The following is a 17,877-nucleotide window of genomic DNA, read 5'->3' as shown; positions in this document are numbered from 1 at the left end:
AATAAACAAAAAAATCCCTACCTTTCAACTCATCTTAATTTCCAGTCTCTATGAATTTGATCTTTCAAGGTCATTTCCAACCTGGGCTGTTACTTGATTCTCTGAATATACTGAATGCATAATAAATATCTGGAGCTCTCCATTTTCATTCTATGTCTCTAGTCCCGCTGACCTTACTGATTTTACTTTTGGCAGACTCTAAATCCTAGCTAAGCTCAAAACTATGCATTCATTTCCACTCTCTCTGACCTCCTTCACATCTCCTTGGCCCAACACAACCATTTAGATAGTCTCTAAAGGACTGTCATGGTGTAGTTCAGTATCACAGAGACAGCTCAGTTCACTTGATATAGTCATAGTCTCTCTTCATCTCATACTTTTGATTTCTATACTTTTAAAAAATTCAGCTCTTTTTCCAGCTTCCTCTATGTGCAATGCTGGACTAGAATTAGTGACCTGCTCTTTGGGTAACAGAGCTGCATGTAAAAAAGAATTGCTGCCTTTTCCCAACATTTTTTTCATCTAATTTATTCTGTGTATCCATCTGTTTTTTTCTTGCCAAGCTAACCTTTGTGATGTCCAATATGTCCACCCCAAGTATTTCCATCTGGCCTATAAAAAAGGACTTTAGGATTCTTGTCAGAGAATAGTCTCAATGTGGATTGTTAAAGAGCATTATTTACAGAAATGTCCAAAAATAAATTTTTTGTTTTATGAAGAGAAATCTTTACTCTCGTCTAACTTAACTTATTTAACATTCCTAATGAAATGCATAGAACTGATTAAATAAAGAGATGGAAACAAACACAACCATTTTCTACATCTCTCTGCTATTCTTATTACTATTTGGGGGTTTTTTGTATTTTCATATTGTTTTAATAATGTAAACATAACTCCTACAACTATGACACAATAAAAACTTGGCCTTATATCTATTACACAGCTCATAAAGACAAAAGACAAGGACAACTTCAAGTCATCTATCACTATCACACTTTTGGAAATGTTAAATATAGCATTCACAATTTTTCCAATTTTGGGATTACAAATATACAGATTTCATTCATACAAACGTACATTTTAATTTTACCCTTTTATTTACTCAGCATAAAAAACATGGAAAAAAATCTTAAAGCAGTAACAATACACATCAACCCTACATAAAGAATCACATCACTGGGGAATAGGTTGTTACAATTAGTTTTAATATTAGCTATATCTGACTTCCAGATAAGCAAGAGAAGTAGCAAAGAGCAGCATTTCTGAACACACTGAAACATCTCAGCATCTATTTTAACCTTTTTAAAACAGGTCTTTTATAAAATAAGTCTAAAGGCAACATAACATATCTGTCACTTTTTTTATATTAGGTTTACATTTTCACACACAGTCAAAATATTTTTTCTTTTTCTTTACACATATGAAGAAAACAGCCACAAAAAATTCACACAGTCAATTTTTCTGGTTTTAAGTTTGGGTTCTCTTTAGGACTTGGAGACATTTTTGCTCCTCAGAAATGTAAACATGGCAAATTTAGAGCTGACAAGTTTACCTGACATAATTCAATGTTACTTCTGGTATCATATTACCTAAAGCATAACTTATTTGCCACAATAGGTAGAAAGATCTTATTTGTTTAAGATGATTTTAAAGCTAGCAGGTTTGCGCAGCAAAATTACTAGTTTGCTTTGCTTCTGATTAATGAAAAATTTTTAAAATACAGAAAAATTAAAATAATAAATCAACATAATGGATGACATCCATAAATAGAAGTTTAATAAAAAAGTAGTTTAATCTAGCTAGTATGATGTAATTTTTTTAATATGTTAATCAAAACAGAGAAAGCTTAAAATTTGCAAAAAAAGGTGAAAATTATATATAAAATAGTAAAGTCATTGCAGAGGCCAAACTTACAGAGATTTTTCATGGATTTTTTTTCACATTACCATCTTCCTGCTAACACTTTCTTACCTCTACTTGTAGCAGTATGAGCTAGAGACAAGCAATATAACAGGATAAAATATCAGTGAGAATCAACTACTTAAATTTCAACAATGAAAGAACTCATGACAGATTTTCAGCTTAGTAGGTCTCAATTTCTTGTACAATGTCACTGCCTAATTACAGACTGCTGTAAAGAGTGTTAAATCTACCTAACCTGAAATTCAACTGACATCCTGTTTCTTTTCTGAAAGAAGGAAATATTAAAAAAATGCACCACCATCACTTACTTGTGCTGCGAATCATTCTGGTCTGTAGATGGAATTGTCAAGCACTCATCATGACCATGGAAAAAACGTACTACATGCCCACCAAGAAGATATCCTGAAAAAGAAGCTCATTTACAAGCTAAAATATTGACTATGAATGAATGAACACCCCCATAAAAGTTTAAAAAATTCAAGACCCAGATAAGATCTATTTTCCAAATTTTCACTCATAACTAAATCTAAACAAGAAAAAAACTAATGTGTTAACATACTACTTTTAGTATCTTAAAAAAATAAATTCTTCTGAAAATGAAAACAAAACAAAACAAAAACTTTTAACATTTAAAACTCAGATTTGGATTCTGAGACAGAAAAGGAAGTTAAAACCTTCTTTAAAACAACAAAAACAATTATGGCTTTGAAAATCGAATGTTTTAGGTAAAAGCCAAATCAAATAGATAATACCATAGTTTCCTCCCCCTTAATACAGTCTAAATTATTTCAATACAAAGCAGTTTCAAATTTTCATTGTTTTTTTTCTGAAATTTTTGATTTTTGTCAAAATCAAAGATGCACAGCAGCAGCAGGAAACAGAGGACAGAAAAACACTTTGCAGATCTGAAGACTAAGTTTAATGGAAGCTATCTTTCCAACCCATTTAACACAAAGAGTACAGGTCAAAACCAGGCCCTCTGCCTCACATTAAAAATGAAAAGACAAAGAAGGTGTAGGACGATGACTCATCAGATCCTAGTCCAAACCATTCTGACCTTGTAAGTGAAGGTACTGCCTTTTAAAGGAGCACACATTAAGGAGAAAGAGTAGAGGGAAGCTTTCATACTGGCCAGCTGATTCAACATAAATTTGATTTTGTAAATGAGGAAAACTGTAACTAACAATTACCATCTTGCCAATTAATATAAATGTCAAAGCAAAGAAATAATGGGGGAAATGTACTTTCCTGTTATTTATGTTTTCTTGATGGCTTTACAAATATTACAGAAACAGCATTTTCTAATTCCTAATCCAGTTTTAGACTCAGGAAATCTCACTCTCTCTTCATTCCACTTGAGCTAGACTGCTATGTCTTTTGACATATGACCATCTCTCACATAAACCATTCTGAGAATGTATGTAAAACCAAAGCCTAAGTACTTGAGAAAAAATTGATTGACACAGGAAAATCTACTTCTCTTCTTATTCACCCAAACTTTTTTTTAAATTACAGTATTTTGGATTATGCAAATAATTTTGGGCCACTCAGAATAAGAGGGCCAAATACAGCAAAAGGCCACTAAGATGATTAAGAGCTGGTGCATATCACACAGGGAAGGGAAGGGAAGGGAAGGGAAGGGAAGGGAAGGGAAGGGAAGGGAAGGGAAGGGAAGGGAAGGGAAGGGAAGGGAAGGGAAGGGAAGGGAAGGGAAGGGAAGGGAAGGGAAGGGAAGGGAAGGGAAGGGAAGGGAAGGGAAGGGAAGGGAAGGGAAGGGAAGGGAAGGGAAGGGAAGGGAAGGGAAGGGAAGGGAAGGGAAGGGAAGGGAAGGGAAGGGAAGGGAAGGGAAGGGAAGGGAAGGGATCTTATCAATGTAGACTATGAGATCAAAGTCTCTCCTGCTGTGCCCAGTGATGGAACCAGAGGCAATGGGCCCACAGTGAAACATTGTAGGGTCTGAACATCGGGAAACACTTTTTCATTGGGAATGTGCCTGAGCACTGGCACAGGTTGCCCAGGCATGTTGTGAAGTTTCCACCCCTGAAGAGAGTCCAAACCTGTCTAAATATATTCCTAGGCAACATGTTCTAGTGGATCAACCGGACAGTGGCTTGGACCAGATCCTTTCCAACCTCAATTACTCTAATTCTGTAAGCTCCTAGAAAGTTTAGCTGCCAAATCTCTTCAGGTACAGAAATCTAAAATATACCTCTGGTCTTCCATGATCTCTCTGTGTAGCTCATATTTTTCATATGTTACAAGTTTTAAACTTTGCTGTAGGATGGCTTTTCTCTTTGCTTCTTTTTGTTTTACCTGTAAAGGCCGAAAAAACTCAGACTTTTTGAGGGTAGATCCCTGTTCTATTTCTGATCCACAAGGACAGGCCTCCAGACAGCCATTTTTAAATATCAAACTCCAGCATGCCAAAGCAATCAGAAATTATTACAAGCAAAATCCATATCTCATATGATTTTAAAATTAAAACCTAACACTCTGAGACAAGTTTCTTATAGGCTAGTGCACAGAAATACTCTGATATGCTGATTTAAACCACTTCGGGTTAGAAAAACCCAACCATAGATTAAAAAAAAAAAAGACTACTAAATTAAGTCTAACACCAGGGTAAGTCATCTTCTATCAAGACTTACTGTAGCTGATCCAAGGGAAGTGGGATATTTCTCTCAGTTCCCTTAAAGCTCCGTTAATGTCCTATGTTATTGTATACTAGTATATCATAAATGCTAAGTTTTACAGATAAGTGACACAAAATTATCCTAACTTCAAGACATTGTTTGTGGATGTTGAGTGCTGATACTTGGAATAGAGAACAGCAAAGGTGAAGCACAGTGTTTGCTACAACAGTGTTAATGACAAACTATGGCACTGAAATAAGGAGATACTGAGTGGACCAGACTTTCAGTAGAGAACAAGACATTTCTCAGAATAAGGTGACCATGACAAACATGGTCAATGACTCAAACATGACCATGAAGTGCCATAAAATTTTCCAGAAGAAATCCTGACCCTGTGGTGTAGGATTTAGGCTGAATAAGATAATACAGTAAGGATGCATGTTTGTATGTCGGGATGTTACGGAAATGTCTGTAAAAAGCAGAACTAAGAGACTGAAATAGGAACTTTGAGAAAACTGCTTTTCATTTTGCCTGTACCTTCATCTCTCTTCTGTTTTGTCTGTAGTGGGAGAACAGTATTTAGGAAAATTGTATGCAAAAACCTACGTTTTCTGGCTTTAGTTATTCTGCAGCTCCTACTCCCCCAAATTAAACTAAGCCTTCATTGATCATGCAGCTTTTAAAGGTTTGTTACTCTAAACTTACAGCACTCATTTAGCTTTTCTTTGTTTTCTTTAAACTTTTTGGTTGACATTCTGAGGGGAATTTGTTTTTTTAACTTTTCTCTTTATCAAAAGCATACAAATTAGTCTAATTTATATACATGTCTAAATAAAATGGCAAACCTTCTGTAATACTGCTTCCTGAACATATAGGATGTACATTCCATAGTGTCTGCATAAAGGAGGCATCCACCTGAATATTTCCATTTGACACGGAGAGATGCTGAAACAAGACAATGGTAACAGGAAACAATGAAAATTATGCACTTAGAATTTTTAGTATGTTAATTTATAAACAGAAGAGAATGTATCATAAATGAAATATACAAATTTCTTCTAAAATTAGTATTATTCTAAAATTTGGGGAAAAAGCATGGAAGCAGTCTTGCTTCACACACACACAGCCCCCTTTCAGTGGGGAAAAATAAAAATGCATTACAATGAGACATTACTCCATAGATTAGACAAAAATAATTCATAAGAATTCCAACCAATCTCCTGATATCCCCACAGAACTTTGTATTTTCCCACCATTTGACCACTATCTATAGAAACAAACTCACCAGGTATCTCTCAGAGGACACGCTGACCAGGATAAGGTCATCACCTATTCGAACTTTTTCACCTTCTGACCTTTGCTTAGAAGCAGGGTGTATTGTCCACCAGCATGCCTCACCTAAATGACAGAGGCACTAATCAAGGTTCTCCAAAACAGACAACTCCCAAGAAATCTAAGTATATCTTTATATATCACTAAAATATAATTATGAAAATTGCCTTATAAGACATTCACCTTATAAAACCACATTGTTTCTATTTTCAATAATTTTTGGTGTTTTCTTTTTGCTTGAAACTTTTTCTCATATAATCTTTTCCATATTATGATATTTCCCTTTTCAAGTACTTCTAAAGGGATTGTTTACAAAACACTACTCAGACCTGCTCTCCCTTGGAGACTCTCCTTGCCAGGAAATTGCTGACACCTACCTTGGTCTTATTTATCACTTTTTGTCACTTCTTTTGTTTAATTGTCGTATTTAATTCCTAACCTTCTGTATCACATAGCACAACAAACCTAGAAGCAGTTCCATTAGCCCTACAGACCATACAAAATAGCCAAGCCTAAGGGTGACAACCATAGAACGTTTCCTACATATGAAACGTAAGATCCAGGTTACACACACACACACACATTCTGAGAAGATTACCTAGTTCATTTCACACTCTTCAGAGTGTGAAAGACCTTGAAGAAAACAAGTTGAATAAAACTTTCTTACCAGACAAAGTGGGAAAAAAAAAAAGTGGGAAAAAATAAAGGGCAATTTGGTAGAATCAAAGTAGAAAAATTTGTTTGATTGATTAGGATATTTCATGTAAAACCTCCTTAAAACAAAATCTGAAGGTTATGAAACTAATTATAGCAAAGACAATAAATAGAAGTTACATCCATACAGATGTAAAATGCAAAATCTTCGAAGGGAATAATTTTTTACAGCCAAAGGCTTTTCCCTCTGCTACGTGAAGAATACTTCCTGTAGCAGAAACTGATTCATTAGCACAGTTTCATATGTGAGGGAGTAGAGCAAGGGAAAATGATATTATAGTACTCAGTTTATGAGCTTTCCAGACAAGCCCTCTGTGCAGAAACAAAATTTAGCTTTTCTTAATCTTACCTATGTGTACATGGGTTTTCTTGTGTATGTACAGTTAAGCAAATATCAATTAAACAACTACATATACTTGTTATAAAACCTCATAGATAGAAGCAGATATATGTACAATAATTCTAAAAAAAGGTATAAAATTTTAAAAACAGATTTCACTGAAACTATTTTAGTAGTGATTAAACACACATATTCTTTTTACCACATACATTCCTTTTCTCAATATTCCTAAAGAAAATGTTCTCCATCTAAGGCAACAATCAAAGACAGTCAAGTAGTAGGCTGCTGCTATCTGTCTAAAGCAACCTTCTCTACGGCTATAAACAACTGAAAGACCAACCTCACTCATGCAAAAGACAAACTTTTGTAGAGAGTCACCTGAACGGGTTCAAAGATTATGATTTACAAAGGTTTTAACACCTACACTGCCAGTGTCTCTGCATCATCAATTAGTCTATTTGATTTTAATTTTCAAAAGAATGAAAAAACAATTGAAAGCCCAGATTTATATTAACACAAACAGTATTTCATTATTTGAGCTTTATATGAATGAAGTGTGTATACAAGTACTTAGATTTTCCCTTCAAGACACATGAATGGGCCTGATTATTACAGAGTCACCTGTTACTTTCTGAGGAGTACTCATAACTTTCAGTAACCATGAGCACTATGTACACAGCAGCATTAAAGTGTATTTCTGGCTCTTTGTGGCTAAGTTACCTTTAAATTTATTTAATATAGCTCCAGTGGCAACTCATAATTTTTATGTATTTCATGGAAGCACAATTTTTTTTTCACTATATTTCCATCAGCAGTAATGGCAATGGCAGTACTCCCAGAAATACACTAATTAGATTTTAAATCTTTATCATAATGTCATGTCTGTGTTGTGTCTCCTTCACTTTGTCCCATTATTGGTTTGTCCATATTACAAATTTATTTCTGTCCAGCTCTTTTAGCAGTGTGTTCACTACATATTTTCTGGTTTCCTGCACTACAAGTTGCAAATTTCTTTTCTTACCTGTTTACAATGTATATTGTGAATACACCAGTATGTGGCTTTTCTGTACTTTAAGTGTCAAAACAAAAAAAAAACAAAAACCTACAAAAGCATCAACAGAAATGTTTTACTTTGACAATTATCAAGCATTTTATTGCAGCTGTGTTAAGTCAGTTTAATTGCAAGACTCTCTCACATTAATACTAACAGTCATTTCTTTCAGTCACCTTTTTTCTGATGAACACTGAAAGATCCCATTCATAAGCTTACAGTTGCATTAAACACAATCTCTCTTCTAAAACCAGAAATGGGTAACTCATTCTCCTTCAAAAATAACTTGCCATACCTGCTGCATTTTCTCGTAATCCCACATCAAATGCAAGTTTATCTGTCTGGGATCTTGATGATGTTAAACATGTCAAATACTGCAAAACAGTGACATTATTGTAAACAAAATCCCAACAGTATCCATTAACACACATGCCAAATTAATACATTCACATTACTTCGTCTTACTATCATATTTAATTTTTTAATAAGTTAAAGATGATGTTGTTATTCATACAGAAGCTCTTCCTGAACTTTAAACATCAAAATCCTTTTCCACTGCAGCACATTTCCACTTCAGCTGTGCAATTTAGCTTCTACCTTCTGAAGTTTCATACAGCTCATCAGATAATAACTGGCAAACATCTAATTACAACTCTATGATAATAAGTTTGATTTATGAAAATATTAAAAACATACCAAAAGGTAGTAATTATACTTGCAGCTCTGCTATATCAAGGCAACTACAATTTTCAAGGTTCATAAACATAAGCAACATAGAAGATTAATGTAGCATTTCAAGATTAATGTACCATTTTCTAGTACAGGAAAAAGGAGGAAAAGTGTTTTCCTGACTTCTCATTTCTTTTGCCTTGTATTAGGTGTATTTACATGGGTCCTAGTAGGTCAAAGATTGAAAACAGCTGAAATTTTTCAGTTGTAGAATCTAGTATGATGAAATTTATACAAGGCAGCCTGAAGACAGCATCTTCGTGGACATAATCCATGGAAGATATGGGATGTCAAATGGAATACCTTATCTTATAAAATATGATGGGGGAGAAAATAACATATATCAGAAGAAATTCATTTGCTGTAGAAGTTCTTGCTAATGGAAGATTCCTTAAAGATGCAGAAATAATAGATTTTAGGAGCTTTTCAACTACAATTCTGAGTTAGATCAAGAATCTGAATTTAAACAATTCTATTGTGATGAGACACCACAAGTTATTAGCTTCTTTCTCATCTAGCACAGAAGATAGCTTGGAAGGAGCATAATTCCAAATGTTTAGTTTTTTTATTTTGGTGAAAAGACATTTCTCACTCAGGCTACTCGTTCTGTGCAGGTGGTGCTCCGCACTTACCATTTCGCTGAAGGAATGTCGAAGCAGTATGGCGTGGCCGTACAGCAGGGTCCGGTGGCCACCCCCTTGGGCTGCCTGCAGAACAGGATGGAGAAGGTCAGAACTCCACTGCTCTGAGTGCACCATGATCAGAACTACACAACAACATGAAGAGCTGTGGCAGTTCAAGGAAGGAGTGCAAATATTCCAACAAAGTATGAAATGAACACACTGGGGAAAAATAATAATAATGAAGTCGATACAACAATTGCCAAATACCTGCCAAGGGGATAAAATATTGTTTTTTGACAAAGACTTTTATTGTTACCTGATTTTTATTACGATTTGGTAAAACACAGCATTTGCAAAAAACATATTTTAAATTAAATAAGATACCACTTACCTTTCTTATAAACTTCATGCAGGCATTAAAAAAAAATAACAACATAAATATATATATATATATACAGAAACTGAAATCTGAAAGAGAAAATAACATTCTGAAAGAGAAAATAACATGCCCAGAATAGTTTAAGCATATACTGAGAATATCTACTTGCTAATATTAATCTTTAACATAATTCAGATTCGTTAAAGCAACTGCATCCACAGTTTCAACCAAGTACCGTTATTAATTTTGAATATGTAAAACTATGAAAAGACAGGGAGAAGCAAAACTGGATTTTTCCATTTGCTTCCTTTAGAGCACATTTCTTTTATGTTCCTTTTGGATGGCATTTAAGGCCAGTTTTCATCCTTGGATTCATTTGAAAGGGACAAAGATAATTTAAGGATATTCCAAGAGCTCAAATAATGGTTATACATGTGTAGGCAAATGGTTTTGCATGCTGTGAACAATACATAAGTTAAACTACTGCCAAGCTTATTCAAAACATGCCATTCATAAAAACTTCTTTTAATCCTGCAGAAATTTGTCACTGTTTGGTAAAGAAAACTGGAAAAGTATGTAGCAGTGACTATAACACCTCTTTTATACATTAAAACTTTTTTTTAAATTAAAAAGGAAAAAGTTTGCAGCAAAGTCAATTGTAATTACAAACAGGTTGTCAAAAGAAAATTACATGTATTCAGTTTGCAACAAGTACATGAATACTGAGAACAAGCAATGAAACCCTTCTGCTATTTTATTAGTGAAAGTTTTTAAATTAATCACTTGCAAGTTTGACTTATAAAAATAAAAAAAAACAAAAGAAGAAAACAACACAACCAAACCAACACAACAAAGCCTCCAAATTGAATAATCTACAGTCTTTCTCTAGAAAAATCTGAAACTAGCAGCAGAACTCTGGTTCAAACTAAATTTAGTATGAAAAGCAAATAATTTTTTATTTCAGCCTTGCTTTTAGTATGAACTGCTGTGTTCCTATTACAGTTTCCTCAATGGATTGTACCTAAATTTAAAATAAATGAAGGACAAGATAGTTTCAAAATAAATACAGTACAACAGATTACATTATTTTTTGTTGCCTTCTGCTCCTTAAGCAACAGTGATAATTTTTATCAGAGATTATATGTCTTCTACTTCCAATTCCAAATTAAATATTCGTATATCATTATTAACCTCAGATTAAATCTTTCAGCTGTAGTTTGGGGTGAATATTTTGAAATATTAAAAATTATGTCATTTCTTAAAAATTCTATAAATTTTTAAATTGATCTTTTGATTTCTAAGCATATGTTTTTATTTTAATCAAGACTTCTTTTATAGAATGCAATGTAATTTCAAAAATAAAGAATACGACTTTTTTATGCAGTGGAAAACAAAAGATCTGCATTAATGAAGTCTGAAAACCATGTATGCAAAGGTTGACAATGCAAGTTCAAAGGTGATATAACTCCATCTTTTACATCTGTGCAATGATATGTCCCAGTTAAAGATCTGAAGCACAGAATAAGCCATTAAGTTGTAAAATAAGTAAAGACATAGTTTTATCATGCTCTGTTTGTAATAGAATGAAAGTTCGATTTAATTTGATTGAGCTGAAATTGGAAAATTAGGGTCAAAACAATCAAATTGATGCTGTTTCTGGATTTGTAGATCACCATTGTCAAAATAGTTGCACCAGCTCCTCACTGCCAAAGAGAAATTAATGTGATTACACAACTGGAGCAATAATGTCCCAAGAATACTATGACATCAAGAACCTCTTCTAGAAAATCCTGGACAAGAAAAGAAATGAGGAAAATCTGTACTTAGATTTAATGTTCTTTGAGGTCAATTTACTTACCCCTTCACTAGCATTTTCCCCTGTGCTGGCCAGCATTTCCTGAAGGGCTCTGACAGACAGTGATTGTTCAAGGACGAAATTACAGACACAGAGGTCTGGAGGGACATACTGTAAAAATAAATTAAACAGTGCAAGAACAGATCAGCAGAACAGGTGAAACAGGATGAAAAGTGTGTTGGAACATGTGTTTATTTTAATTTTTGAATCTATACTTTATGCCTATTCATTTGTATTTGAGGTAGATACTACTGTCCTGTATGAAAGCAATATAAATCCATTCTTAATGAATTAACAACACAGCCATTTTACTTTCATTGAGTTGTATTCCTCACAGTAAAATGAAGCTTCAGGTTCAAATGCAAAAATTTTCCCCCTATGTATTATTGTTTTCCTGCCTTTTAGAATGACACCATGGACATTGTACTTGTTCTGTAATATCACTGACAAAAGAGAAGGTATAAGATCTTATACCATGTAAGAGGTTGATAGAAGATATTTACAGTAGTGACTAGATGGCTGAGATTCAGAATTTAATGACATAATAATATGATTTCTTTAAGGAATTCCTAATTTTTGAATCAATATGTCTGCTGTTATGAAACATGAAATTTCACAACAGTTTTTTATTTTTTTTCCAATTTCTTGGCACTGATATGTCCAAAGAAAGATATGTTCAAGAGAAAAAGGTCTCAAGGGAAACCAACAATGTACAAAAATATATGGCAGAAAGCACAAAGACATCCAGAGACTACACAGCAGAACCCAGCGAAAGGACAAGAGTAAATTGATACAAAGTGAAATACAGGAAATACTTTTTAAATATGACAAAACTGCCCTACTCTTACTGTGAGCATGGTAAACAGTAAAACAGGTTGCCCAGAGAGGTTGTAAAGTCTCCACCCTTGGAGACACTCAAACTCTGATCTGAGAGTCCTAAGCAATCTGTTCTGTCTGAAGCTATTCTAAGTAGATTTTGCACTTAGGTGACCTTCAGAGACTCTTCCCAACTTTAACAACTCTGTGTTCTGTGATTCATGATAAAGATCACGGCTGAGGATGAGCTTTAAAGTGGATATGTACTTCTTTTTGAAATCAGAGAGAGAATAAAAGTCTTGATAATGCCGCATTTTAAGGTGATGAAAAGTGAAAAAATAAAAACAATTAAGGAAAAATATGCAGAGAGAACCAAAGAGAAAGAGGAGGTCTTCCTCTCCTTGGTTTATTCCTAACATTATGCTTTAGTAGAGGTTTACAGTTTCATCCCTTCTCTCTTTTCCCCTCTCCAGCTCTGATAATTACCCTCGAGGAATTTGGGGGGTTTTTTCCTTCACATCTCTCTCGCTTCTTTTTTCAATTTTCCATTTTTAATCTTCTAAAATTTTCTTTTACTTAATCATTCTTGTCCCTGTACATTCAACTTCCTGATTGATAATGAAGTCAGGAGTAACACTTAACACCAGTAACTGACAGGTGACAATGCTTCTAAAATTATTGGTCCAGTGTATCAATATATTTGAACCCACAGCAGTAACAGAAATAAGGGAATTCAGTGAAATTAAATATTAATAACAGTCTGGAGAACTAATCTTGAAAATAGGGAGTGTTTCAGTTGCAGGAAGTTTCTTGGTTAAAGAATAGCAGCTTTTCACTCTTATCAGGTGTGCCTCAAAATTTATTTGGAATCTCTGGGAAATTTTTGCAAACAATTCTAAGATGCAGTCAGGAAGAAAAGCATACATAAGGTCCCTCTAGCATCATATTTAAGAAACCATAATTAAATGTGCTTGTGAGTAAGTAGGTTAACATTCACTGATCAGTTACACCAGTTGAGAGTATCAGCTTCTTACTTTAGCTTCTGATGTTGGCTCCAAAAAGCACAGGCGATTCCCAAGTCCCTCAGCTGCCAAGCAAAACTTCCTTTGTTCTTTGTGAATGCTGGCAACACACTGAAGTACTACTTCATCATCCTGTCACAATACAAAGAACAAGAAAAAAATTTTTTTAAGTTATATGTACACTATAATATTAAGAAATCCTGCAACATCTGTTGAAAATTAATGCAATATACTTCTAAATCATATAATGTTCATATGCAGAGATTCTTTTGATGTATATCTATGACAGATCTACAAACATGTAAAGATTTCTATAGAGATTTACATTCAAGACTTCATCAAAGTGACAAAGACTGCACACTGTCTCCAAGGCTTTTGCAACTGTTGTCTCCTTTTGTTTCTTTACCTATATAAAACAAACTGTAAGGACACTGTTACTCAGTTTTACTCAGATAAATATTTTAATGCTTACAGTAAAAAACCTTTACTGCAATTTTGCAAACAACAGTGGTATTTGTTAGCACAGTAAACTATCAACACTATTCCTCAGAATGCAGAATCTTAACTTTTAAGTTTTCATGTAATATAGAAATCTCTGTGTACAACCAAAGATCCAAGAGGCATTTTTCAGGTGAAAGTTCAGTCATAAGAGCTTGATCCTCAAAAAACATATCCCAAGAGTAAGAACATTCTAGAAAAGCACTTTTACAAATCGCTGCATAATACAATGCTGAACACATAAAGTGCCAAGCCCTTTTTCACCTCTTACTATGGACACTAAAGCTGATATAAGCAAGCCAAAAGAGATTAATTTTAGTGTTTGACTGTGTCAAAGCTATATACAGAATTAAAAATAATTTTATTTTCCAAAACTTGTCCACTAACTAAGAAAAAACCTCTGAGAGAGTAGCATGTAGAAGCACTTATTTTTGTTACAGGCATGTATGTCACTGTTTGCCAAAAGACACTGCCTGACAAGTTTTTAAGGGGGCAGAAGCTGATAAAACAGGAGCGATATGATATGTCACTGTCCCCTTCAGCTACAAAGTCCTACTGGTGTCACTTATTATTATCAAAGCAGATACACAACAGCCGCCTGTGCTGAGCACTGAGATCAGTTGGACAATTATGTTCTAAAAGCAGCGCTGCTATTTACACTGCCCTTATGCAACTGCACTGCTATGGCACTGCCACGGCTTTGGGCACTTGAAATAAAAGCTGGCAGAAGGAAAGCAATTTTCACCAAAGGAACTAAGTGACACACTTTCCCTTTAAAGAGGGAAATCAAAAGCATCAATCAAAAGTTTTTCTCTTGTGTGATTTCACAGGTGAGTGCAAGTTACAGGGCTTTTTGTTAGGTGACCCTTCACTGCCTGCTTACCACTTCTTACTGAAATAGGCAATTATTACATTTCAGATACATCAGTTATAGACAGTATTTTTCATCTCTAGCTTTGCATGACAATCAGTAGTGGTTTCAATAATACAGAAAAAGAATTTGAAACATATTTGCAAACAATTCTAAGAAATGTAGCTGTTAGACAGAATTAATTGATGCTAAAAAATTATCTTTCCTCCTGTTGCTTCTGCTTCCATTTCTATGTAAGATAAAAATAATGTTTAAAATATTTTTCATCATCTAGTTCCTGTATCAATATTTGAAAATACATATTTTAGAGGTAAAAATATTAAAATACTAAAATATGAATTTATGAATACCTAAATTTAGAATAAAATTGAGATTTGCTACTTAGCACACACTTTTCATTACATTAAATTACTTCTGTATAACTCAAATTGTATTTATTTTCCCTACTACACTAAAGTATTCATCATTCCACAGAGGTGTACATTAGTAGCCTATATTGTAATTCATTGTTCCCTAAAAAATAAAATTATGTCTTCAGATTTTTTACAGGGGCACATCCTATCTTTTAAAGGACAAGGGGTAACAGCTTCAAACTGAAAGAATGTAGGCTTACAGTAGATATACACAGGCACAGGTTGCCCAGAGAAATTGTGGATGCCCCATCCCTGGATGTGTTGAATGCCAGGTTGGATGGGGCTCTGATTAATCGGGTCTAATGGAAGGTTTCCCCAGCCATGCACTGGGATGGAACCGGACGATCTTGAACATCTCTTCCAATCCAGACTGTTGTATGATTCTATGAACGTGCGTAAAACTTACTTAAAATGAGAATTAATCAAATAAATTAACTATTTTATTTTTAAATCCACATGCATAAAAGGGCAAGAGTTCCTAATATAATAAAATTAATATTTTCATGTTCTAGAATTCAGAAAAATAAGCACTTAGAATTTACACTGGCATCAGAAAAACTTTATCAATCATTAAGTGCAGTAATCTCAAAATAAAAGCACTGAATGTCTTAAAAAATTTATGCAGCATTCAACACTGATGTTTTATGTTATTCCCCTAAATGGCCCATGTGCCCTTTCCTTTGTGCTACAACACTTAACAAGCTGGGTATTTGCTATGTAAGATAAAAAACTTCAATAGTTTTTTAAAGTGGCAAGAATATTATATTATATGGTATTTCAGAATGTTTTGCAGAAAAACTTTAAAAAGTAGTCATTCATGACTGAGCATAAAGAATTAGCAAAGCCAATACAGTCTGCAAATGAGACAATTATTCTCTGTTAAGATGATTCAGTATTAACGTATTCTCACTGAAAAAACCATCATTCTGGCTGAGGTCTGTAATTGCTTTTCTGGCCTGAAGATGCTAATAGAAATGAGTTTTATGGAGTTGCTAGGCTATCATGAAAACACAGACCATGTCTCAGCAGTACCTTGTTCTCAGTGCCTAGTTTTTGAACCATTAATTAAACAAATTTAAATTATTTTGATTCAGTAAGTGTTTAAAGTGCAATTTTTTTTCATCTAGCAGCTCTGACATTTCCTAGTTCATTTATTTTGGGAGGTGGGGTTTGGGGCTTTTGTGGGGGATTTTTGTGGGGGTTTTGTTGTTTGGTTTGTTTGCTTGTTTGCTTTGGTTGGGTGGTTTTTTGGTTGATTTTTAATAAAACAGGCTTAGAGTTCACAGAATCACAGGGAAGAAAGAACATCCATAAACAATGGTCCACTACAGATGGCCATTTGCACAAGAAACTGTTTTTGCTATTCTTCCTCAAAAAGTACACACATTCTAAGCATCATTTAGTAATAACTGGTTCCCATCAGTGGCATCATCAAGCTAACCATGAGATACATTCTCTACTACCATCATTCCATCTATTCACAAACACAGATGCATAGCAATTCTTAACTTTTTTATTCTGAATGAAGAGGAAGTTCTCCCCTTCAGTCCAGAAATCTTTTATCTTGTTAAGATTCATCTCTCAGCCCTTTAGCAAAAGGACAGTCACAAAGTAACACCATCCCAAATCAAAGAAGATTTATGCATTAAAATTTGTTAAAATTGCTAAAATATATTCCACATGGTCTGAAATACTGCAGAATTTACCTAGTGTCATGTAGCTAGTCCCTTCATGTATTCACGTGCATAACTTTTGGAAAAAGGAAAAAGACAGTTTGGGGGATTTGGGGTTCTTTTTGAAAATAGGTAACCACATAATTTTGTGCACTGCAAAAGTAAATTTCTACTTGCTTTGGCTAGAGCTGAAGCTGTATTCCAAATTTGACTATATAGTAATGTCAATATAAACTGAGAAACAAAGGTATTTCTAAAATAGTTACAAATTCAATATATTCTAATTGTAAGAATGAGTTACAAAAAATAGAAATTGACTCTACACAAAAGTATGTCTTTTCTGAATATATTAAATTTTTTTTTAACAGAAAACTTTTATTCCTAGTCTTCAGCAATACAGAATTAAGCAGTATACTATATAACTTTAAAAATGAATTTTTAAAGGACCACAGTCCTGTAGTTCATTACCAAACACTATTTTGTCTTGATGTTCAGGCTGTTTTCATCCTCAGATTTTATAATATAAAGTGATGGTGAACTTAAACTGAGCTTTCTGTGATAAAATAATAAGATAAAACATAAGAAAAATTGATTTTTATGACTCAATTACTTGACTTGCTGCAGAGGAATTCAGTGATCAAGGTGAATTAATTTATTGTTGACATGACCTTGCTACGGCTCTGTTCACTAGTTTTTCAATACTGAATTTGAGAATAAGAAAATTCCAACAATTAGTGAAACTCCTTCTTCATTTTTTTTGTATATATATTCCATAATTTAGAGTTGTAGTGATTTACACAGTACACATAAATCTGAATAGGGGTTGTATTCAAAAATAGACACAATTCAAAATATTTTATATTATCAAGCACTGAACCATGAATAGGGTTATTGCTGGAAATATTACTGGAAAATTATACCATACATTTAGTTTATTACCTACTGAGTCAACATATACCTAATCCCTATAATATTCAGTGCTGAAAATAAACTGATAAAATAAAA

General features: G+C 33.8%; 1 protein-coding gene across 1 annotated transcript in view; it reads right to left on the bottom strand.

Moving 5' to 3' along the window:
• Nucleotides 1-17,877, bottom strand: part of RYR3 (ryanodine receptor 3) — a 194,180-nt gene that overhangs the window by 133,308 nt on the left and 42,995 nt on the right. The window contains exons 2-8 of the mRNA XM_064713454.1: nucleotides 13,430-13,549; nucleotides 11,583-11,690; nucleotides 9,355-9,429; nucleotides 8,289-8,367; nucleotides 5,842-5,954; nucleotides 5,402-5,501; nucleotides 2,232-2,325 (exon numbers count right to left, since the gene is read on the bottom strand). Coding sequence (XP_064569524.1) covers nucleotides 2,232-2,325; nucleotides 5,402-5,501; nucleotides 5,842-5,954; nucleotides 8,289-8,367; nucleotides 9,355-9,429; nucleotides 11,583-11,690; nucleotides 13,430-13,549 — 689 coding nt within the window. The remainder of the gene's footprint in view (nucleotides 1-2,231; nucleotides 2,326-5,401; nucleotides 5,502-5,841; nucleotides 5,955-8,288; nucleotides 8,368-9,354; nucleotides 9,430-11,582; nucleotides 11,691-13,429; nucleotides 13,550-17,877) is intronic.

The sequence above is a fragment of the Zonotrichia leucophrys genome, chromosome 5 (assembly GCF_028769735.1).
Source record: "Zonotrichia leucophrys gambelii isolate GWCS_2022_RI chromosome 5, RI_Zleu_2.0, whole genome shotgun sequence".
Classification (NCBI taxonomy): domain Eukaryota; kingdom Metazoa; phylum Chordata; class Aves; order Passeriformes; family Passerellidae; genus Zonotrichia; species Zonotrichia leucophrys.
This window is presented reverse-complemented; position numbering and strand designations above follow the sequence as displayed.